Consider the following 24,446-nt stretch of genomic DNA (forward strand, 5'->3'; position numbering starts at 1 on the left):
TGAATCATTGGATCCAGTTTACAGACAAAGTATATCAAAAGACATTGTGATGACAAATAGGGGAGAGGTGGAACAGCACATTTTCTTGGGTGCAGTCAATGTATTACGGTTATGCAGGAAAAAGTGCTTAAATTTAGGAGACGCAAGATTAACAGACATCTTGGTGTGTACTTCAGTGGTAGAGTACACACTAAGCAGATGAGAAAAAGATTAATAGAGACTGGATAATGGGTATCAAACACTGTTGGAGAGGAGGAGTAAGTGCTGTTCTGTATCACAGTAGGATGATTATAGTTTGTAACAAACTAATTATGTGCTTTAAGAAAAGCTAGGAGAGGAATTTACTCTAAATCCAAAGAAATGAGATGAAAACGTGAATTATCTGATTTGATTATTACATATTGTATACATGTATTAACATTTTAATAATGGAACTGAATTAAAATAATTTTTGACAAAGAAAATTGCCATTAGCTCTATGAAGGAAGTAAAAGAGATGCAAGATGCTTATTCAGCAGCAAGTTAGCAAAGGTCTAAGACTTTTTTTCCCCCCAGAAACAGGGTCTTGCTATGTAGTCCAGACTGATGTCAAACTCATTAAGTGGCTCACGCTGGGCCCTACACTCATGGCAGTCTTCCTGCCTCAGTCACCCAAGTGCTGGAATTTAGGCATGTGCCACTATGCCTAACTCTGAAACTTATTTTCAAGTTATTCAATCAAAAATGCATTTACACATACATATCAGAGATAAAGTACACTTGTTTTCTAAAGGTTTTTGTTTCAGTTTTTTGAGACAGGATCTCACTATATAGTTCAGGCTGCCCTGAAACTCACTATATGGCCCAGGCTTAACTTGAACTTGTGGTGATCCTTCTGCCTCAGCCTCCCAAGTGCTGGAATTATAGGCACACATCTCCAAGCCTGACTTGTTTTCTCAAGTTAATGAGAAAATACATAGTCATTTACACTAACTTTCAAATTTTAAAATTCTTTTCATAATAAAATGTTGAGGGAAAAAACTTTAAAAAACAATAAAGTTCAAATAAATTAATAAATCTAAAAGTAGAAATTGATGGAATATAAACATTTTAAAATAATTATTTAGTAACACTGAGGGTGGATTCTTTGAGAAGAACAATAAATACACAAAAACTTAGCCACCTCTACTGAGGTAACTAGTGACAAAGACTAAATTAACACTAGAAAAGAGATAAAAGATGTAACAACAGGTAAGAGAACTTAAAAATTTTAGGTAATTATTACATAACTTTATACCACATAAACTTGAAAAGCTAAGTAAAATAATCAAACTTGCATGTAAAAAGAATTTTCTAAATTAGTAAAATTAGTTTAAGCAGTACTTTAAAAATTTGAATTTACTAAGTCAATCTAAGAAACTGAAAAGGCCTCAGAACTCTCTCATACAAAATGTATCAGATGCAGACAGCTTATACCAAAGAACAGACAGAGCATGCAAAAGACAGAAACTATGACAAACCTAGAAAAATTAAGACTTGTTTTAGGAGGTGAGCATAAAACTACTACCAACCTAGGTTGCCATTGCCTGAGGACTCTGACACATGCATGCATGCACACGCACGCACACACACTCAGATTTAACATTCAACAAGCTGGGTGAGAATGGGTACATGGAGGGTTTCAGCAGTCCTCACTCACATCACAGACACCTGAAGCATCTGCCTTCTGGGCCTTGAGACTCCTTTGGGGAGCTTCTGGGTGCCCACATCACTGCTTTGCCTGGAAGAAGGAGCCAGCTCACACTGTGCCCTCCTTACCCAGGACTGGGGCATAGAACCACCTTAAGATTTTCCCAACTGGTGACACCTATGCAGCTTCCCTGCATAACTCAAGACCCAGCCTTAAAAACAAACCAAGTGGCCCCAACCACCCACAGCCTGGAAAGCGAAGGGCTACCCATTCTGTACCCTGCAAATAACAATTTATGTAGGCCCGCCTTCCCTAATTTTAGTACCCCAGAAAGCACCTGGGCAGCCTTACCCTATTGTCTCAGTCTTCCTAGACCCCTCAGAAATAACTGGAAGGCCCCATCTACCCTTCAGGGACCTGAAGAAGCAGCCATACAGCCAGTTCTTAAAATCTTACCCCACCTAGCCCCTTAGAATCAAGTCTCAGCCTTCCCCACACACTCATGGCAGCTGGGCAGACCTCCCTAAGCAGGTTACAGCCCTGCAAAGTCTCCTGTGAAGACTTCACACACTAACAGGGGATTGGGACACGGTGTAACCGCAGCTTCTACCTCCCACCCCCACCGACAAGCACTTCTTACTGGCTACTGGGCAAACTGCACTCTGCCTATACAGATACATTTGATAACCATGCTGTCACACAAACCTCAGAAACTGGCAAGAAGTGCCACTGCTACAACTGGGTGCACCATAGTGAAGGCTGCCAGTAAATCAGCCTGGACTGAAGTTGTTTATCTCAGGCTGGCAAGGCAATTCCACGATCCCTGCAGCGCAGGCCTCTGAGGCACTGGCAGACACTGCCAGCACGGATTACAGCTGATGAAGCTACCAGGACACTATACCTTAGCATCCTCCTGAGCAGAAGCCGGTACAGCCATGGAAAAATCACCAAGAAAAGTCTTTAACTACAAAAGCCACCCTATAAAGTTTATAGAGGCAACTCCTTTGCCAGATACATAAATAACAATATAGGGAAAGCAGACTCATAAGAAAACAAACATGATGCTTGAGATCTAGCAACAGATCTCAAGGAAGCTTAAACTGGTAGATACTTGAAAAAGAATTCACAATAATGACTTTTGAGGAACTGAATGATCTAAGAAACTGTGAATGCACAATTCATTAAAATTAGGACAATTCATAAGATTCAGAAATTTAGTAGATAAACGAGAAAGAACAGAAATCTTGGAAGTAAAGAACTCAGTAAGTGAAATAATAATAAAAAGTACAACTGAAAGGCTCAACAGTAGAAATAATCAGGTACACAAAACAATTTCTGAGTGAGAGACACATCTTTTAAAATAATCCAGTATGACAAAAATAAATAAATGAAAAGGACAAAGAAAACTTTTGAAGCTTATGGGAAACTCTGAAACACGTAAACCTCATTAGGGGTGATCCAGAAGAAAAGAGAAAGGTACAGAAAAACACATCCAACAAAATAATTGCTAAGACCTTAGGAACTCTCCAAGGTCCAGGCAGCTCCAAGGATCCCTAATAGAGTCAACTGAAAAAGATCTTCTTGAAGGCATAATATAATTAAACTGTTAAAAGTATGACACAGAAAGAGTTCTAAAAACAGTAAGAGAATATCATCAGCTAACACAGAAAATGTCCAGTAGACTAATAGCAGATTTCACAACAGAAAGAAAAGAAAAATCCAGCAAAGAATACTGTGACATATTTGAAGTAGTGAAAGAAAATCAACTGCCAACCAAGAATAACCTTCCCAGAAAAAGTGTCCTTCAGAAATGGAAAAAAAAAAAAAAAGAAATAAAATGAAATCACTTCTAAAACAGGCAAAAATGGGGAATTCATCACCACAGATAAGTATAAAAAATGGTTAAGGGAGTCCTACATTAGATGGGAAAGGATAATAATTACAACCATGAAAAACACACAAAAGCCCAAAACTCACTAGTTCCAATACACAAAAGAGAAAGAGAATCAAACCTTATCAATGTAGAAAACTCCCAAAGCAAAAGGATAAATAAGAGACAAAGAAACAAAATATTCAGAGAAACCAGGAAACATGAGATTGTCAATAATAAACTTGAATTTAAATTAAATTCTCCAAATAAAAGTTATAGACTAGGGTATGCTACCTACCTAATTTTATACACATAAAAACCTGAAGGCTCAATCAAAAAAACTGTTAGAATTTATCTTAGCTATTTTTCTTGTTGCTGAGACAATATTCCCAATGCTCAAAGTTAAGGGAGGAAAGGTTTATTTAGCTCACAGTCTTAGAGGGTTCAGTCCATAATCACCTGGCTTCAAGGTGGCATGACACATGGCTGAGGGGTAACAGTTCGTGGTGATGATAGCAAAAGATAGGCAAAAGTAGGCAAGAAGGGGCTAGACAAGACTCTGTACATGGTATGCAGGCTATCTGTCCTAGGTCATATGTAGCACTCAGTCTTAATCCTAGCCAGAAGTAGGCCAAACCAATAGGTAGACTCATTTACTAATCACATACCCTCAATTCCAACATCACACACTCTAGATTCAGCCACCTCTGAGACACACCCCCCCCATGACTGCATGAGGCTTTGGAGGGACATCTAGCTATAAGACATAACAGAATGGAAGAGTTTGGTAAGGTTGAAGAATAAAAAATCAGTACCTATTTTTTACCCCTATTATAAAATATCTTAGAAGGAAATCAAGAAAGCATACTAAACAAAACAGCATAGTACTGGTATAAAAATACACAGACAAATGGAATAGAGAATCCAGAAATAAACCAATTTATTTACAGACAACTGATTTTTGACAAATGCCACAAGGACACACACTGCCATATCTTCAATAAATGGTGCTAGGAAAATTGGATACCTATATTCAGAAGGAAGAAATTAGACACTTTTCTTAACTAGATAAAGTAATTCAAAATGTATCAAAGTCATAACACCTAAAACTATAAAATTCATAGAAGAAAACATACAGAAAATGCTTCTGGACCCTGGGCCAGACAAACATGTTTTGGACATAATAGGAAAAGCAGAGGCAACACATGCAAAAGCTAACAGATGCAGTTATATCTAACTATAAACTTTCTATATACATTGAGAGAAACAAAAAAATAATGAAGGGGAAACCTAGCCAATGGGAGGCAGTGCTGAAAAGTGATTACTTTGCAGAATATACAAGGAACTCAAACAACTCAAATGAGCAGAAGAGGGAGGGGTCAAGCAGTCCTTTCTCCCTGAGCTCTGGCTTGTGGTATGGGACTCCTGGAAACCCTAAAAGCCTCCACAGAGAGATGCAGCAGTGGAACAGAGCAGTGGACACAGCAGATTGCAGTGGATGGTTCAGATGCCAACCTCCCTCACCACCTCACAGAGAGGAAAGGAGACAACTGAATTCAGAACTCAGAGCAGCTGCAGGTGGGCTCTGTCTGGCTGCTCCAATTGCGAGGGTAAGATGTACCATACATCAAGTGGGCAGGAGGTCAGGGACCTAAGTTCAAATTGGCAGGAGACACTGGGAGGGTTCCAGGCTAAAAAGCCCAAGTCCTAACCTCCCAGCCAGGAACAAGAGGCAGCCTGAACTTCAGTAGAACTAAAGGTCCAGGTTTCTGGGATTATCCGGCATGTTGCCTCTACTGCGGGCTTGCTGGGATCAATCAACACAGATCTGGCCTGTCAATCAGTGACAGCAGAAACATGCCCTGAGGTTTATATTTTTTTTTTTTTTCTGGTTGTTGCCCTTTCTTTGCTTTTTTACTTTTCAAAAAATTTTTTTCATTTTTTTAATTGACTTTTACATAAGAGAGATGAGTGTTTTTGTTGTGTTGCAGTTGTTTGATCTATTCTTGTTCCTGTTTCTTCCTTCTTTCTTTCCCTCTTGTCTTCTTTGCCAGTTCCCAAAGCTATCATAATCTTTTTTGTCTTCCAGGATTCTTCTATCTAATCTTGTTGTCTTCTCCTATTTCTCTATATTTTCCTCTAACCACTTTTAGATTTTATCCCAGGAGGGTAAAATTGACACACTCGGGGGACAACTGCCATATATGATTTTCTGATTTATTTTAGATTTGGTTATATACTTACAAATCCTGTTCCTATGGTTAAAGGTGGCAAATTAAGAGTTATCACAGTTTGTGATTTTTCAGGGTGTGTTTGATGCTACTGTTAATACTGATTGTACTATTTAGTGAGGGTGACATAATTGTTCTAATAAGATATTCTTCCCTGTATGCCAAGACTGATATTGCTTGAGGGGCATAAACACTACTGCCGGGCAGAACCACAGACCAGGGGTTGGACCAAATAGGCAGCAACTTCTAATTTCCAATAAACCTAAGATGTAAGACCTTGCAGCAGACTCAAAACCCAAAAGCTAGCTATGGCTAGCAGTCATTTCCTAAGGGTTCTTAATACCAGCAATAATGCTACCTAACATACACAAATTAAAAGCATCAATGCAAGAATTAAACTAAAAAAATAAATAAATAAAAGAAAGATGCAACCACAGACTTCTAGATCACCAAAGGTAAAACCAAGGGACAGTGAGCTGGAACAACACTCACCTGGACTCTCTGAAGCAGTTACAATGGAAAAAACAAAGCAAGTGAATGAAGCTCTAGAAAACAATCAAATCAGAAATAATTTCTCAGATAACTACAGAGATGATGACCATAAGGAAGAACATGGCTAGTGAATTTGGAGTGGATAAATTTTTTTTTAAAAAGGAGCTTAATAAAACGATGAAAACTATGAATACCAGGGAAGAAATGGAATGTGTGAAATTGATTAAATGAGATACCCGGGGGGTTAAGTATTCTATTGAAAGTAAACAATACTTTCAATAGAATAAGTGAGAAAGGACTATCAGACCTAGAAGACATGATACTCCTTAGTAATTATCAAAAGAAAGATTTCTTAAAAATAGCAAGGGACCACAAAAAAATCAATCCAACAGCTGCTAGATAATGCAAGGAAGAATAACATAAAATGGATGGAATCAATGAAAAAGCAAGAGATAACACAAAGGCATAAAAATACCTGTTCATAGAAGTCTTCAAAGACAATTTCCCAAGCAAGGAAAAAGAATTTTACATGCAGACAGGTAAGGCATACAGAATTCAATTATCCATGGTCAAAAAACCTTTGAATTTGAAAAATTCAAAGAACATAATACTAAAAGCTATTAGAGAAAACAAACAAATCATCTATCTTAAAAAGCCCATCAGTGTCACAACCAATTTCTCCTCAAACCCTTAAGTCAAAGAGATTGCAGGGAAGTATTTCAACCCCTAAAAGAAAACAACCTCCAACCTGCATTGATGTACCCCTTAAAACCTTCAAAATGAGAGAAATGAGATACTTCTGTGACAAAGAACACCTAGAGAAATGAGAGAACATCAAACTAGCAGTCCAAAATGTTTTGAGAACATTCTACAAAGAGATAACTCCATCAAACCCAAAAGAACTAATCCACCAGGCAAGGGAAATAAACAGAGAGAAAAGAAGGGGAGCCGAAAACAGGAAAATGACAGGAAAAGGATAACCAATGTATTCTCAATTCACCAATCAAAAGAAACAAACTGGCAGCACAGATTCAACAATGGATCCAAGAAACAAGACACAATACACTGCATACAAGAAACACATTTAATTCAAAAGAAACTAATAGACTAAAAGTCAAAGGATGGAAAATAATACTTCAGGAGATAGGAACCCAAAGAAAAGCAAAATAGCACGAGTAGTTATTCTATTTGCAGACAAAGTGGATTTTAAGCCAAGACTGACTGAGAAACAAAGAAGATTCACTAAAGGAAGAATACAAAAGTAAGAAATAACAGTCATAAATATATATGCACCAAAACCCAGCACACCCAACTGTATAAAACAAATATTAATGGACATGAAAAATCAAATAAGTACTAATACAAGAGGTCCTCAATATCTTACTGTCACTAATAGATCAACTAGACATAAATTCAATAAGGAAATATCAGAATGGAACCAAACCTCTGAATACATGGGATTTAGATGGCTAGAGAATGTCCCACCCCACAACACCATATTATATATTCTTCTCAGCTGCACACAGGTCATGCTCCAAAACAGACCACATAGAACACAGTGAATGTAAAGGAAATGAAATTATTCTAGCCATATTATCAGACCATAATGCACTGAAATTAGAAATCAATCACAAAAGAAGCCAAAAACTTTTTTAAAAGATATGGAAATTAACTAATATCCTGCTGAACAATCAATCAATGGGTCACAGGTGAAAATGAAGAAGAAATCAGTTTCTAAAATAAAATAATACTGCCATTGCAATATACCAAACTTCTGGGATGCAATGAAAACAATCCTCTGAGGGAAATTTACAGAGGTACATTTCCATATCAGAAGAGCAGAACAAGGTCAAATAAATAACCTGATTTTGAACCTCAAACTTCTAGAAAAAGAAGAGTAAGTCAAACTCAAAGCTCATACCAGGGGGGAAACTATAAAGATTAGAGCAGAAATAAAGGCAACTGAGACTAAGACAATGATACAAAGAATCAAGGAATGGAAGAGTTGGTTTGTCGAAAGACTAAATAAAATCAACAAAATCTTAGCCAATCTTATCAAAAATAAAGGAAAGAAAACACTCACATCCATCCAATTAGTAATGAAAAGCGAGAAGTTACAATGAATTCTGCAGAAATCTATATTCTAACAAGTTGAAAAACAGAAGAATGCATAGATTCCTAGAAACATATGAATTACCATAGCTGAATCAAAAAGATTTAAAGGGAAAAAAATTTAAAGATTCAAAACAACCCAATATAAGTCAAAGAAATGAAAGATGTAATTAAAAACCTACCAACAAATAAAAGCCCAGACCGTGTCAGATTTACAGATGAAATCTATAAGCAATTTAGAGAAAATCTAATGCCACTATTCTTCAAGATCTTTAATGAAGTGGAAGGGAAGCATTACTCCCAAACTCCTTCCCGGAAGCAAATATTACCCTAATGTCAAAACTAGAGAGGATCCAACCAAAAAAAGAGAACTATAGGCCAATCTTCCTAATGAATAATAAAGTACTTGCAAACAGAAGACAGCAAATCATCAAGAAGATTATACACCTTGATCAAGTAAGATGTATCCCAGTGATGCAGGGATGGTTCAACATACAAGAAAATCAACAAATGTAATACACCACATTAACAGAATCAAGGACAAAAACCATATGATCATCTCAACAGACACAGAAAATGTATTTGACAAGTTCCATACCCATTTGTGATTTTAAAATCCTACAGAATATTGAAAAGACAGTCTTTATCTCAATCTGATAATAAACCTACAGCCAACATAATCCTAGTCAAAAACTGAAGTTTTTACTTTAAAATTATGAACAAGACAAAGATGTTCACTGTCATCACTGTTATTCAACATAGATCTGGAAACAGGAGTTCAAGCATTTAGACAAGAGAAAGAAATAAAAAGAGTAAGAATAGGAAATGAATGAATTAAATTCTACTATGTGAAGATCACATAATTCTCTATATAAAAGACTGAAGAAACTCAACCAAAAGCCTTCTGGACTTATAACCAATTCAGTAGTGTAGCCAGATACAAAGTCAACACTCAAAAATCAGTAACATTCCTGTATACAAGTAATAAACTCACTGAGAGAGAAATTAGGGAAACAACACCTTTCACAATAGCATCCAAAAAATGAAATACTTAGGAAACAATATAATGAAGTAAAGGACGTTGACATTGAAAACTACAGAACTCTAAAAAGGAGATTTAAAAGATCAGAGAGGAAAAAGCTATCCCTTGATCTTGGATAGGAAGAACCAATAGAGTGAAAATGGCTGTACTCCCAAAATTGTTATGTAGATTCAATGCAATCCCTATCAAAATACCAATAATATATTTCAAAGAACTAGAGAAAACAATCCTAAAATTCATTTGGAACCAGAAAGATCTAAAGGAACAAAAGCAATTTTGAGCAAAAAAGGCAAGGCAGGGGGAACTACAACCCTTGACTTGAAGGCTTCAGTGATAAAAACAATATGGTACTGGTAAAAATAAATGAACAAACAAAACAAACAAATTCCCAAAAAACCAGACCTGACGCTCATTGGAACAGATTTACAAGATGAAGAAAAAATTCAATACAATCATTTGTCTTGTCTTGACAAAGAGCCAAACATCTACACTAGAAAGGATAGCCTTTGTAACAGATGATGCTGTAAAAACTGGCTTTCCACATGCTGAAGATTAAACGTAGACTTACATCTCTCACCATGTGCTAAACGAAAATCCAAATGAATCAAAGATCTAAATATTAAAACGGAAACACTAAGTCTGCTGGGAGATACAATAGGTAGAACTCTTGAAAACACAGGCATAGGCAAAGGCTTTATGAACAAAAGCCCAGTCACCTGGGAAATATCACAGACTCAAAAACTGAAATCTCTCTTATTAAAAAGCTTTTGCACAGCAAAAGAAACTATCAACAGAGTGAAGAAACAGCCCAGAGTGGGAAAATTTTTTGCCAGCTGTTCATCCAGAATATATAAAGAAAAAAACAACTCCAAAACAACAACAAAACCCAGATTCCTCAAGTTTAAAAACCCACTCCAAAAATCTGAAATGAATAGACAATTTTCACATGAAGAAATACAAATGGCAAATATATATATGAAAAATGTTGAACATCACTGGTCATTCGAGAGATGCAAATTAAAACAATGCTGAGATTCCATTTCGCTCCAAAAAGAATGGCTATCATCAAAAAATCAACCCATAATGGATGCTGGCTGGGATGTGGGGGGAAAAAAGAGCCCTCCTGCACTACTGGTGGGAGTATACACTGGTGAAACCACTTTGCATATCAGTGGGGAGACTCCTCAATAAGCTAGGACTACAGGTACCATGTGACCCAGTTACTCCCCTTCTGGGTATCTTTGCAGAAGAATTAAAACCAACATACCACAGCAATATATGTGTACTCATGTTTGTAGTAGCACAATTTGTAAAACAGCTAAATCTTGGAAACAACCCAAATACTCATCAACTGAAGAATGAGTAAAAACCATGTGTGTTTTTCAAAATCTATATATAATGGAGTACTAGTCAGTCATAAAGAAGGATGAACTTGAGACTTTCTGCCATTTGCTACAATATGGATAAAAATGGAAGATATTAATTATGTTAGGTGAAATAGGCCCAGAAAGACAATGTATCACGTATTATCACTTATATGTGGAAATTAGAAAGTTAGTCTCAAGGCAGGTAATAGGACAGTGATAATCAGAGCTTTCTAAGAAGGATATGGGGACAGAGGGAGGTAGAAATGATGATATTAGCAGGTACAGGGGTATAGTTGAATAAACAGTAATTCCTAACATTCTGTACTATAGTACAGTAGGATAACTAGGTATAAAAACAATTATCTGGATATTTCAAAATAGCTAGTAGAGATTTTGAATGTTTCCAATACAAAGAAATGATAAATGTCCAAGGGGACAGATATGCAAATTATTTTGTTCATTATAAATTATATGGGTTTACTGAATTCTCACATACTATCCCATAAATATGTAAAAAAATTACTGTGTGTGAACTAAAGATAAAATGTAAAGATAAAAGTTAAAAATAAAAATAGGGGCTAGGGAGGTAGCTCAGTGGTCCGGACAGTGCTTGCCTAGCATGCCCAAAGCTCTGGGTCTAATCTTCTTACTGAAAAATGAAGTAAGTGAACAAATGTGTAACTGTTCCATGCCTGCTATCTAGTAAACACTATACAAAACCCTATTCTGCTTGGTGGCAGTATGCATCTGTGCGAGTTCAAGATCAACCTAGGCAACCTAGTGAGATTCCATCTCTAAAACTAAAACACAAAAGCTCTTCTATTTTCTTCTCCTATAAACATCAGATATCGTTCCCTTTGTTCTGCCTTTGATAGTGAGGGAAATGTCTTGGAATGGAAGTGTTCCACTAGTCTTCTTTATAACATCTTTATTACATTTACAGGTTAACTGTGGTCACTGGGATAGAAGTGTTTCCTTTCCCGTAACCTAGCCAGATGAACTTCAAGGACAAACTAAATCACTTTCTTCCCTTTAGAATTTAATTGAATGAGAAAATACAGTACTTGGTATGCTCTGAATAAATTTTATCTGTTCTAACTATACTCTTTCACTGACTTCTGTATCTGTAAGTTTAGAAATACATATTATTTAGCAGACCACAACAATGTGAATATACTTAGAATACTACCACTCTTTACACTTAAAAAATAGTTGAAATGATCAATTTTACATTCTGCTTGTTCATTTTACCACAATAAAAATATAAAAATCAAACTAGTTAGTAGAACCTACCAAAAAGTCTCATCATTTACTGGTATTTTGAATGACTAGAATGGGTTATCAGAATTCTAGCTCAAGCTTAATTTGTAAGTTCCATTTTTATCACTGTAAGTAGTGATGTATGGATCAACTTTGCTTTTGTTTGCATTATGTACTTATTCAATAAGCATTCTATTTATAAATTGACTTTACCTTTTCTAGAATCTAGGGCATGGTGCCGAACCGTTGGTATGAGTGTTGTTTCTCTTTTAAGATGCTTTGCAGTAAATAAGTGGGTTTTGAGGTTGCAGTTTGGCAATCGTTTCTAAAAGTCTCACATTAGTGCCTAGGGTTTCAAAATTATTGAGTAGTTTTCTACTTATACCTTTATTTTTCACATGTAAGTCATGAAACAAAGGTTTACTGGGCAGATGGAGGTAAAAATAGCAAATAAAAAAAACTTTTACTATCATGAAGCTCTTGAGTAAGAAGTTATCAAGTCCTTTTTTAAGGTATTTATTCACAGGACCCTATCATATCCTATAAAATATTATTATTTAAAATTTAACATGCTTAAAGTTTCAAGTAGGATCATCATCAAGACAGACCTTCTCTCCAAATTAAGCAGTGAATGGCCACAATCTATGGTGTAAGTCAGGGTTATACTTATTTAGACATTATGAGGACTGTACTATTACTAGCTCTGGGTATCTAAATGTAGCCAAAGATTAATAGAGTAGAAAAGCAGATACACTATTTTAAAAAGAACATAAAACTTTCCATGAGTTTTGAAAGTGAAATCATTCTCTCTTTATATAATTAAGAAGAAATAAGTTGATATCGGGCAGAACTAAGAGGAGATTTAAAAGCAAACCCTCTGGATTATAAAGATGTTTCATATATCAACATTAAAAAGCTTTAAAGGAGTAACAGAAAAAATAAAAATTTACCAAAGTTCTTGCAGCTAGTAATATACCACTTACAAAGACTAGTTTATTCCTAGCCTAATTTAATTTCTAAAAAAATTAAATTTAGAAAATAAGCAAAATTAAAATTGTATCTTTTGGTCACTGATGTATTTTGCTCATAATTTTCCACCTATTAGCAATAAAGTGAACTTTATCACTATTATTTTATCATACTCCTCTTTCCACTAATGATTCTAGACTACATGTTCTTTTAAAAAAAACCACACAACCTAGGTGCGGGGCAATTATGGACATGGAAAGGACAAAGATAGGAAGAACGGTGCGCGGGTGCTGAAGATACTAGGGGAGAGGATCTGGTGAAATCCTGATCTTAGACAAGCACCTAAGTAAAGAAATAATCGGCAAGACTTCTATGTCCTTAAGAGTCATCCTCCCCTTCCTCAGCCTCTTTTTCCAGCTGGTCATCTCCCAATCATCTTACCACCATCAGCCAGTGGAGCCCCTTCCTCAGCAGTCATCATCAGCACCTCAGACTCCATCTTCACACCGTCTCATCTTCTTCAGGGAGGTGCTGGTCTGCTCCTCTTCAACTTACCATTCTCTTGACTGCTTGTTTGATCTGTTCCTTTTCAATTTTTTCCAGGCTTTCCAGTAGAAAATCCACTTTTTGTTTCACCTGGGTCAGCTCCTTCTTAATGACTTGACGACCATCTCCTTTTAACTTTCCAGACTTGAAGACAATCCTGCCGGCCACTCTTAGAATTGAAGCCAATTTTGCCCCTCTGTGAGTGTTTCCTGATACATGCTGGTGTTTCCAGGGCACCACAGCCTGAGCAATAGGAGGCGGCACAGGAACACATGCTGGGTCACCATACATCCCCTCATAATATCACATAGAAAGTCATTGTCCAAGTCAAAAGAGAAGCATCCATCTCTGTTGCAGATTGTTTCACACCTGCTTTTCCTCTGCTCACGTTCAGCTCTGCAGCCAGATTAACATCTAAAACCTGGCCAGCAATCATTCTGCCAACCTCTCCAGCTACAGCAGCCCGGGCATTTCTCTCATTAACATACTGGATGAAGGCAAAGCCCTTATGAACAGAGCAACCCACAATTTTGCCACACTCGAGAAGATCGCCTCCACATCAGACTTCTTTAACACAAGAGTGTTGAGATTCCTAAAGAACACACAGCAGTTCATGGAGCGAGGATCTGTCTGTCAGTAACAGTGCTAGCCATCGTGTTTGCAGCTAAGGTTGCTAACAGTGACAAAAACAAGATCAATAAACCTCACTGAAGCACAGTCCCACTAATTATGTATTTCGAGTGATTTGTAACCAGGCAAGGGCGAGGGAAGAGAGTCGATTCCGAATCTTCTACTCCCAGGTTCTACGTGCAAGAGTCAACTGCTGCTTGGGTCAGCACCACAGCTGCAAACACTCAAGCTCCCTCTCTCCACAAAATGGCCTGCAAATTCTTTCTTAAATGCCTTCTTTTAGTAAAAATTAAACTTAGTTCCAGAATTTACTGTTATTTGGATTATTGAAAAGTATGATTTTGTAGGAAGTCTTATGTGTCTTCTTCAAAATGGGGATAAAAAACAAGGATAAAACACCCAAAACCAAGATGAAACTTCTCCAAAATAAAACGATTGATCTTTTAAACTGAGATATGTTTCTATGTCCCAGTAATTTCAGATAATAGTAAAACCAAAATTCCATTAACTTACTGAAAGAAATTTGGTCCAAATACAGTGGCGAGATTGTAAACATTCATGCGATTCTGCGTATGATGCTTGGCTACTTCTGTCAAGAACTGGCAAAGGTACTTAAGCAGGCGGTAGTGGGAGTCTGGAAGTTCTTCTATTAAACCTCTTAAGCTATTCTCCTGAGCATCATCTCCACCGTCTGGAAAAGAAAAGAAAAAAGAGTGTTCTCATGTTTCATGAGCAACAAGAAAAACACACAGATATTATAAATTCATTTTATTCAGAAAAAACTTCTCAAAATCTGTAAGGCCTTATTGACTTACTAATTTACTCAAGAAATCCTGAAAATCATGAATTGTATTCAGATCATAAAATGAGCTTGTATTTCAATTTTGTATTTTCTTCCCCCAATTTATATAATGGTTAGGTTTTTAATCCATACTGGAATCTTCTATTGAGTACATGTCTTCAAGTTTAGAAAAATAAGAATCACCTAGTTGAGTAAAATTTGCCCTGAGAGACCCAGGGTTGTCAGGAAGGATACTAAGCTACTGATCAAGACACTATGCACAGAAGAAACTTGTCATTTCTATAGGGTTTGTAATCTTGAAAAACTTTACTTCCTTGATCAAACTCTAATCAGTTTCCCCTGCGCCTTGCACACATTCTTGGGAGCCTGATTTTACTGAGTCCTGCTGCTTCCATTTAGCCAAAATCTCTCACCCCAGTTATGTCATCAAGTAACCCCTTATCTGGCTAAGGACTCATTTCCCACCATCTTCAGATCATGTCTGATCATCTTGTTTTGACTTTAAGGATCCAGTTAGGCAGGTTTTGCTATAATCCTTCTCACCTTTGACACTTCGTCTTAGTAATTTTCTTCCTTCCTTTCTCATACTCTAAACTGTTCCTTAGGTATAAAATCCCACTTTTCTTTGTCATATTCCAAATTGAGTCAACTCTCTCCCCACTACTGCAAGCCCCAATGCAATCAGTAGCCCCTCCACTTATTGTAATAGTCTTGTAAAAACCTAGTCTTATCATTCTTTAATAACACCCAACATGTAACATGCACTAGATTCCTTATCAGAGGTTTAGCTTTGCATGGTTTCAATTATCTGTCAACTGTGATCTGAAGCAGCAAATGAAAAATTCCAGAAATAAAAAATTCATAAGTTTTAAAAAATTTTTTGATTATGCTCTATTGTTATAAATATTTTATTAATATTATTGATTTTTGCTGTGCTAATTTATCAATCAAACTGTACTGAAGGTTTATATGGAGAAAAAAAACCCATAGTTTATAGAGTTGTCAGTACTATCTGCATGAGGAGTCTTAGAATGTATTTCTATGGGTGGTGGTGAGAGGGTTACATGGTTTAGAATTCCACATAAGTCTCTGACACAAATGTCTAGTAATCATACTTACACCCTGAAATATCAATGGGCCAAAAGTCATACGTATATATACGAAAAGTTTTCCTTGAGTCCTCAGATTTGTTTTGCAGTACTTAAATATCGTAAAGCTGCAATTTGTGTGCTATGTTTTGGGGGACGGGAGACAGGGTCTTGCTTTGTACTGCAGTCTAGCCTTGAACCTGCTTATGTAGCCCAGACTCATCTCAAACTCATGGTGCGTCTCCTGCCTCAATTTCCCAAGTGCTAGGATTAGAGGTGTGTACCACCACGCCCCGCCCTGTGTGTTGTTTTACACCAAACAGCTTAGGGGGATAATCATAATCCAACCCTTTAACAGATAGCTAAAAGAATGAAATTTTAATCCAGATGAATTAATATGCAATTAGATTCCTTATATGGGTAAGATTTAGCCATGAAAATGAATAAGAAACAGAAACGGGAAATGATAGCTAAGGGAAGAAGATTTATTAGTTATAAAACATGTATTACATAATGCTACAGACAACAAGTAAAAACAGAAAACACAGAAAATCACATATGTGACACTGAGTACCTGCAGAGCACAGGCAGAATACAAGCTCAGCAGGAACTTCCTGGGTGAGCATTCTGGTTCTACTACTACTACCCATGTGACTAAAGTGTTATTGCTTACGATAACACTACTTTTTACTGTACCATGATCTTAACAACATATAGAAGAAATGTAAATAAGTTTGGAGTGGTTTAAAAACTAACCAAAGATTACTCATTTCTTATTCCATCATAAAAATAAACAAACAATGAATTTTTTTCTTTTTATGGGGACTAATGCAAAACCATTCTGATATTTTTATGGTTATGTGCTCTTTGTTTACAACTGTCATCCAATTCCTAGCTTTTGATAATGGGTAAAGCCTCTTGATAATGGGTTCCTGACTTTAAAACAAAACCTCAAACCTTTGTCAGGCACTGGGTGAAGACACCAGGTCAAATAAAACAAATAATCAAAACAGTTATGAATTTATCATAACATCTTTGATAAACAAGTATTACTTTCATCATTTACATCCAACTTTTGCAATATGATCAGCATTTTTTACTAGGAAATAAAAATGAGAATGGGAAGGGAGACATATATTCAGAGTTACATGCTTAACAAAATAACATGAAATTCTTTATGATACAAGTAAAAGAATCAGTAAGTATGTTCTCAAAAGGCAAAAGTAACTGAACAAAAAATTCTAACATTTACTCTTTCTACCAAAAAGCATTTCCATTTCCTCTGATGAAGGTTGATTCACTCATTGGGCAAAGATATGAATGTCCTCTAAATCAGCAGGTTTGATAAGTATACATTCATACTTAAACTGTAAATATTTATAATATACTTGTTGAATCCCTGTTCAAATATATTAGCAATTCAATACAGACCTTAAGCTATTAACATGACATTCTTCCATAGCTCTTTCATATTAATTGATTATACATGGACTCTAAAACTGAGACTCTAATTTGTTTTGTGTGTTTCAAGAAATATGTGATACATATCACCATTATTGCCAGCCTATTGGAATTCTATAGGCAAGATTTCCTGCCTATGAAAATAACTGCTCACTACCCTTTGAGACTCACAGGAGAATGAACAGGATAGCATGACTTGAGAAGATGCTTTGTAAGGAACAAAATTCATAACACAGATTGACTACCCCTTACCTAAAAATGCATGGGACCAGCATTTTAGATTTCAGATTTTAAATGTTCACATAACAGAAACAGACATATTGGAAATGGAATATAAGTCTACACGTGAAATCACTTATGTTAGAGCCAGCAAACCTGCCTCTGCCTGCTGGGCACCGCCACCAGAAGGTCCTTTCCTACAGGCTCCCAGTGTGGGCAGAGAGAGCTAGACAGATCTGCCTCTGCCTGCCAGGTGCCACCACCAGAAGGCCCTTTCCCAGGGTGGCCTGCATAGGCAAAGAGAACCAGCAGATCCACCTCCACCTGCAGGGAGCTGCCACCAGAAGTCTCCTTCCTGCGGGTGGCCAGCAGGAGCAGGTACACACAGGCAGATAAGCCTGTGCACCTGTAGGCCAGCATTGAAGGCCCTTGGTTCCTTTGGGAAACCATCACCTAGTAGCAGAATCAGACAAATACACCCATGTGTCTGCCACCATCACAGAAGTCCCAGTATAGACACATAGGCTGAGAGAAGCATGCACCCCTGAACATTAAGGAAGCCTCAGTGTAGCTGCACAGGTTTAGAGAAGCCTATTTCATGCCCTGCTACCTCCCTGTAAATCTAGGTTGAGAGGAACCCAGGTGCCTGTTCCATCTCCCTACATCATGGAGGGGCAGCCAATGTGGGAAGGGTTTGGGGCCCCTCAACCAGCTTGTTCGGAGGAACCCTGGAGAATGTCAAGATGAAGGAACAAAAAGGCAATCTCAGACCTCTATTCCACACAACAAGTCTGGGCGATACAGTCATGGAAGAATATGGAAGTCATACACCTGAAATCTCTGAGAGGATAACAATTGAAGTAAGGAAACAACTTCATGAGATTGTAAAAGCAGTCAAAGCAGAAATAATGTCTCAGGTAAAAGAAAAAATCACAAACATCCTGAAAGAATTGCGCAGCATGTCTAAAGAAGGTATAGTCAAAAAAAAGGAACATAGGAAAATGACGGAAACCTTGAATTAGAAGGAATTACAATGCATGAAATAGATTCAAAGAGAGATCCAGGAAATTAAAAATTCAATTGGAAGCTGGCAAAACCACTTGAAAGAGACTAAAGATAGACTTTCAAACCTTGAAGATAGCATTGTAGCCAGTGATTGTAAAAGGAACGATCTCTTAAAAACATGGAATCAGGAAATAACAACTTAATGGCTACAAGGCGATGCAAAGAAGCATAATTTAAGAGTGACAGGTGTTGGTAAAGAAGCAGGGATCAACACAAATGAAATTAAAAGGCTATTTACAGAAGTAATAGAAGAAAACTTTTTAAACTTGGGAAATAGATATGGCATGCAGGTAAGTGAGGCACACAGGACTCCAACTAGCCATAACCAAAATAAATCTACATCCAGACATATAATAATCAAGATCTCAGAAATTCAGCATAAGAACAGAATATTAAAAGCTGTTAGAGAAAAGAAACAGATCACTTATAAAGGAAAACCAATCAGAATCACAGCAGACTTATCAACACAAACCATCAAGTCAAAAAGAGTTTGAAGCGTTTCAAACACTGAAAGAAAACAACTTCCAACCCACTTGTAAAATTATTTTTCAAAACTGATGGAAAAATAAGATACTTCCATGATAAAGAACAACTGAAGGAACTGATGACTACCAAACCAATCCTACAGACAGTACTAAAGGATATTCTAGAAAGAGTCAAAGATGACCATGGTTTCAGAAATAGCAGCAGAGGCAGACTGCCAAAATAGGGCAAGCATTTGAATGAAGGGTAAAAGTGGAAGGCCAACAATAGGAGGCTAGGCTAGCATGGCAGAGACAAATCAATGTATGCTGGCCTTAGGTCAGCAATAAAAAGAAACACAGGGAGAGTGGATCAAGAAACAAGATCCATTGAAATACTGCATACAAGAAACACATTTAACTGGAAAGGGAATTCATAGACTGAAAATCAAAGGAGAGAAAACAATTGTTCCATGTGACAGGAGACAGAAAAAACAAAACCAAACCAAGAGTAACTTGTTCATTGACCACAGAATGGATAAGAAAGATATGGTATTTTCATGCAGTGGAAAGCTACTCAGCTATAAAATAGAATAATCTCAAGGCTCCTGTAGGTAAACAGACCCAACTGGAAATCATGTTCATGGGTGAAACAGTTCGAACTCAGGCATGAACCCTAGCATAAGAACAGAAGGAATTAATGAGACCCAAAAGCAAAATAGTTATTGTAAGAATGATAGGGGAGGAAACACCTGGGAGGGAAAGGTGGTAACTACTGTTAATTTTTTATTGTTTTATCTTGAACTCTTGTATTGTTTTCACAACTTTGTTAGGTTTGGGTTTGTTTTGTATTGTTTGTTAGTCTATGCTGTCAGATGATAGGGGCAGCTATTTTGAATATAATGGAATATATTATGGTAACCTTGGTTTCCTATACTGCTTTGAAGTCTTACAATGCTTTCATTCATTTAACTGGTTTTATTATGTTTTGTTTGATTTTATTATGTGTGATGGTATGAACAGCTATTTTGAAGAAAACCAGACATTTTAGTAGCCATTGCTTATTATCTTGCTTTGAAGTCTTATCATGCTTTTGTTTTCCTGTTTTGATTGGTTTGGTCCTGCTGTGTTTTATTTGATGTTATTTTATGTGATGGTATGGACAACTTTTTTGAGGAGAATGTGATATTATAGTAGCTATTGTTCATTTCCTATTACCTGGTTTTGAAGTCCTGAAATGTTTTCATTCTTTTGAATGGTTTTATACTACTTTGTTATGTTTGCTATTATTGTGTGTGAAGGTATGGTCAGCTATTTAGAAGAAAACAAGAGACATTATGATAGCCACTGTTATGTCCTCTTGTCTTGTTGTGCTGTGTTAGCCTTGTTCTATTCTGATTTGCTTTGTTCTGTTTTCTTTTGTTTTACTGTCTTTAAAATTAAAAAGAAATCACTTATGCTTTTTATATAGTTTGTCTACGTAGCCTGAGAGTAATTTCATACTGTGTTTCTAATGTACCTCTGTTTAGATTGTAACCAACATATCATACCAGATGTGAAATTTTTCACTGCGGCATCATTTGGGAACACAAAAGACTAGATTTTTAAGCATTTCATTTTTTAGATTGAGGATATTTCACCTATAGTTTATTTCTATTTACAGTACATTTTGATTTGCTGATATCTAAATATTTTCTTATTCATGTTGTTGTGCTTTGATTGGTAATTACAATGGTTTGTAATCACTTCTAATATTATGTACATTTATTCATAATGTACACTTATTGTGCAAGTGATGTTTATGACACACTGATTCTGGGATTCTCCAACACCGAGGAAACAGCAATGAAAAAGCAAAACCCATGTTTTTATTAAACATATGTTAATTAAGAGGTGAATATATAATAATCAAATAAATTAAAATATATTTGTTTCTATCCTAACAGTGTGTGAGGATGACCAGTGGTGGGTTCAGTGTGGAAGAAAACTGTGATGTATCATTCTTGGATTTGTCATAGAGTAACCACACTGTACATCCTGAAGCCAGCCTGAGTTGGACCATCCTGTAAGGAAATCATCATCATTCCTTATGTCAGTTATTTTTTCTCATTGCTAAGACAAAATATCTGATGCCCAAAATGAAGGAAGGAAAGGTTTATTTAGCTCAAAGTTTGTGGAGATTTCAGCCCATAATCAGCTGACTTCAAGGCAGGGTGGCATGGCAGAGGGGCAAACAGTCATTGTGATGGAAGACAGCAAAAGCAACAAGAGCAAAAACGGAGGAGCACACGGAAAAGACTCTGTCTCTTACATTCTATGTAGGCTACCCACTCTAGGCAGGTGTAGCACTGACACTCATAATCCCAGCATTGGACCATGAAGCAATTACAAATTCTAGAAGCCTGTCCCCATGGCTCTATGAGGCTTTGGGAGGACATCCAGACACAAACTATAACATTATGCCCTTGCCCCCAAAAGACTCATGCACATCCTTTATGCAAAAGATATTTAGTCCAACTCCAAGAGTATCCGAAGTCCTAACAGTTTTCACATTGCTGTAAAGTCCAAGTCCCAACTCTAAACCTGAGATCTAAGGCAAATTCTTAGCTGTGAGGCCCTGAAAAAATGAAGAGTTAAACATTTCCAACATGCAACAGCACTAGATAAACATTACTGTTCCGAAGGGTACAAAAAGGGGGATAGAAAAAAATGGGACCAAAGGATCAGGGCAAATATTAAGTCCTTTAGTTCTGTGTAGAGCATCCAAAGCAATCTGTGGCAAGTTGTGAGCTCCAAAAAGCTTGTATGGCTCAATCCCTATGGCATTTTTGGTGGTTATAGCTCTCACAGCTCTTCTCTTAGGCCCACTTGGTTCCCTCCTTGCAGTTTTCTTCAGAAGATCTATGTTTATGGAGTCTCTAAACTTCTTGGGTCTCTACTGTACCTTTGGCTTCACGCTAACAACTTCACACAGTGCACTCTCAGGGACACACTGCCTACGTTAATGTCTTCTGAAATCTGAGTGGAAGTCTTTTTAACCTCAGAAATCTTGCATTCAGCATGTGCTTAAAACCAGTGCCACAAGGATTGATGCCAAGGCCCTGTAGGGGTCAGTGCATGAATCACTGGTCAATTTGAAACTAATTCTGAGAAACAGATTCTCTAGGTTGCCACCATCCTGGACATAGTGTAGCTACTATCAATGTAGAATCTGGAGTGACCACTGCCATTCTGGAACATGGTGCTCTGCACATTTGCCATTTAAAAAAAGCCTTTCACTTACAGTTTCGAGGTTGCAAAGGGTAGAGACTTGCTGCTCTTTGTGGTCCCCTCAGGCCATGTTTTTTAAAAAATATTTTTATTTTAAAGAAATTAAGACAAAAGAGGACAGAGCAAAGCAGATCAGAACAGAACAATGTAAGCAACCCAGTATTTCGCAAGACACCTGTAATTAATAGTAACTACCATAATGTCACTTTCTTTGAAATAGTTGAGCATAATTTCATATGCAATATTATTAAACATCACAAAATAGTATAAAACCATTCAAGAGAATGAAAGTATTACAAGGCATTCAGAACCAAATAACAGAAAATGAACAATGGCTACTATATCATCTCATTTTCCATAGAAAATTTGTTTATACTATCACACATATTAAAATCTAATAAGACACAACATGATAGAACCAATGGAAACAAAAGAACAAAAGCATGTCAGGACTTCAGAGTAAGATGATATTAAATCAGCACTGGCTATTATAATGTCTTATTTTCTTCAAAACAGCTGTTGATACTATCACAGATAATAAAATCAAACAAACCAGGATAAAATCATTCCAACTAATGAATACAAACATTGTAAGGCTTCAAAGCAATGTAATGGGGAATCATGATTACCATAAACTCTTATGTACTCTTATCATTTCTTACATTAGGGAGACTATATGATATTTATATATGTTAGCTTGATTTACTTCACTTATAAGTATAGTCTCAAGTTTCTTCCATTCATTTATAAATATCTCAGTGTGATCATTCTTTATAGCTGAGTAGTACTCCATTGGATAAAAATACCACAATTTTTTTATTCATTCCTCAGTTGATGGACACTTAGGTTGTTTTCAAGATCTGGCTATTACAAATTGTGCTGATACAAATATGGGTGCACATATATCACTGTGGTATGATGTTTTCAGTTCTTCTGGGAATAGGCCTAAAAGTGGAATAGCTGGATCAAATGGGACTTCCAATCCCAGCTTTCTGAGGAATCTCCAGACTGATCTCCACAGTGGTTGCACCAGTCTACACTCCCATCAACAGTGCAGGAGAGTTCCTTTTTCCCCACAGCCTCTCCAGCATTTGTTGTTGGTAGTTTTCTTGATCCTGGCCATTCATTCTGGAGTGAGATGGAATCTCAGTGTGGTTTTAATTTGCATTTCTCTAATGAGTAATGATGATGAACATTTTTTCATATATTTATTTGCCATTTGTATTTCTTCATCTGTGAACTGTATATTCATCTCAGATGCCCATTTTTGGATTGGGTCTTTGAATTTCAGGGGTCTGATTTTTTTTAAAATTCTTTGTATGTTTTAGACAGAAGACCTTTGTCTGAGGGACAGTTCACTAAGATCTTTTCCTACTTTGTGGGTTTTCTTTCCACTATACTGGAGATTTCTTTCGTCAATACATAAACTCTTTAAAATAAGATGTGATCCCAGTTATTCATTCTGAGAGGTACTTTGGTTGCTAGTGTGAAGGGTGTGGCTTCTCTTATTTCTCTGTGATTTTCTTGTTAGTGTATAGGAATGCTATTGATTTTGTATCCAGCTACACTGCTGAATTTATTCATTATATCTAGGAGTCTTTCAATGGAGTTTTGGGGGTGTTCTAAGTATAATATGTCATTTGCAAAAAATGGTCATTTAATTTCCTCTTTTCCTATCTTTAACCCTTTTATTTCTCTCTTTTGTCTAATTGCTCTGGATAGTATTTCCAGTACTATGTTGCATAGAAGTGGTAATAAGGCACATCTTTGTTTTGTGCCTGATTTTAAGGTAAAGGCATTCAGTTTTTGGCCATTTAATACGATGCTGGCTGTTGGTTTCTCATAGATGGCCTTTACCATATTGAGGTAAAGACCATCTATTCCAATTTTCT

General features: G+C 36.6%; 1 protein-coding gene and 1 pseudogene across 2 annotated transcripts in view; both read right to left on the minus strand.

Annotated features, from left to right (window-relative positions):
- Positions 1 to 24,446, minus strand: part of Fam13a (family with sequence similarity 13 member A) — a 315,293-nt gene that overhangs the window by 223,883 nt on the left and 66,964 nt on the right. For both annotated transcript variants that reach the window (XM_063247270.1, XM_023564119.2), the window contains one exon: positions 14,702 to 14,879. In XM_063247270.1, the coding sequence (XP_063103340.1) occupies positions 14,702 to 14,879 (178 nt within the window). The remainder of the gene's footprint in view (positions 1 to 14,701; positions 14,880 to 24,446) is intronic.
- Positions 12,439 to 14,693, minus strand: LOC101789359 (heterogeneous nuclear ribonucleoproteins C1/C2-like; annotated as a pseudogene).

The sequence above is a fragment of the Cavia porcellus genome, unplaced genomic scaffold (assembly GCF_034190915.1).
Source record: "Cavia porcellus strain 051 isolate PalLab524CR breed Dunkin Hartley unplaced genomic scaffold, mCavPor4.1 scaffold_4, whole genome shotgun sequence".
Classification (NCBI taxonomy): Eukaryota; Metazoa; Chordata; class Mammalia; order Rodentia; family Caviidae; genus Cavia; species Cavia porcellus.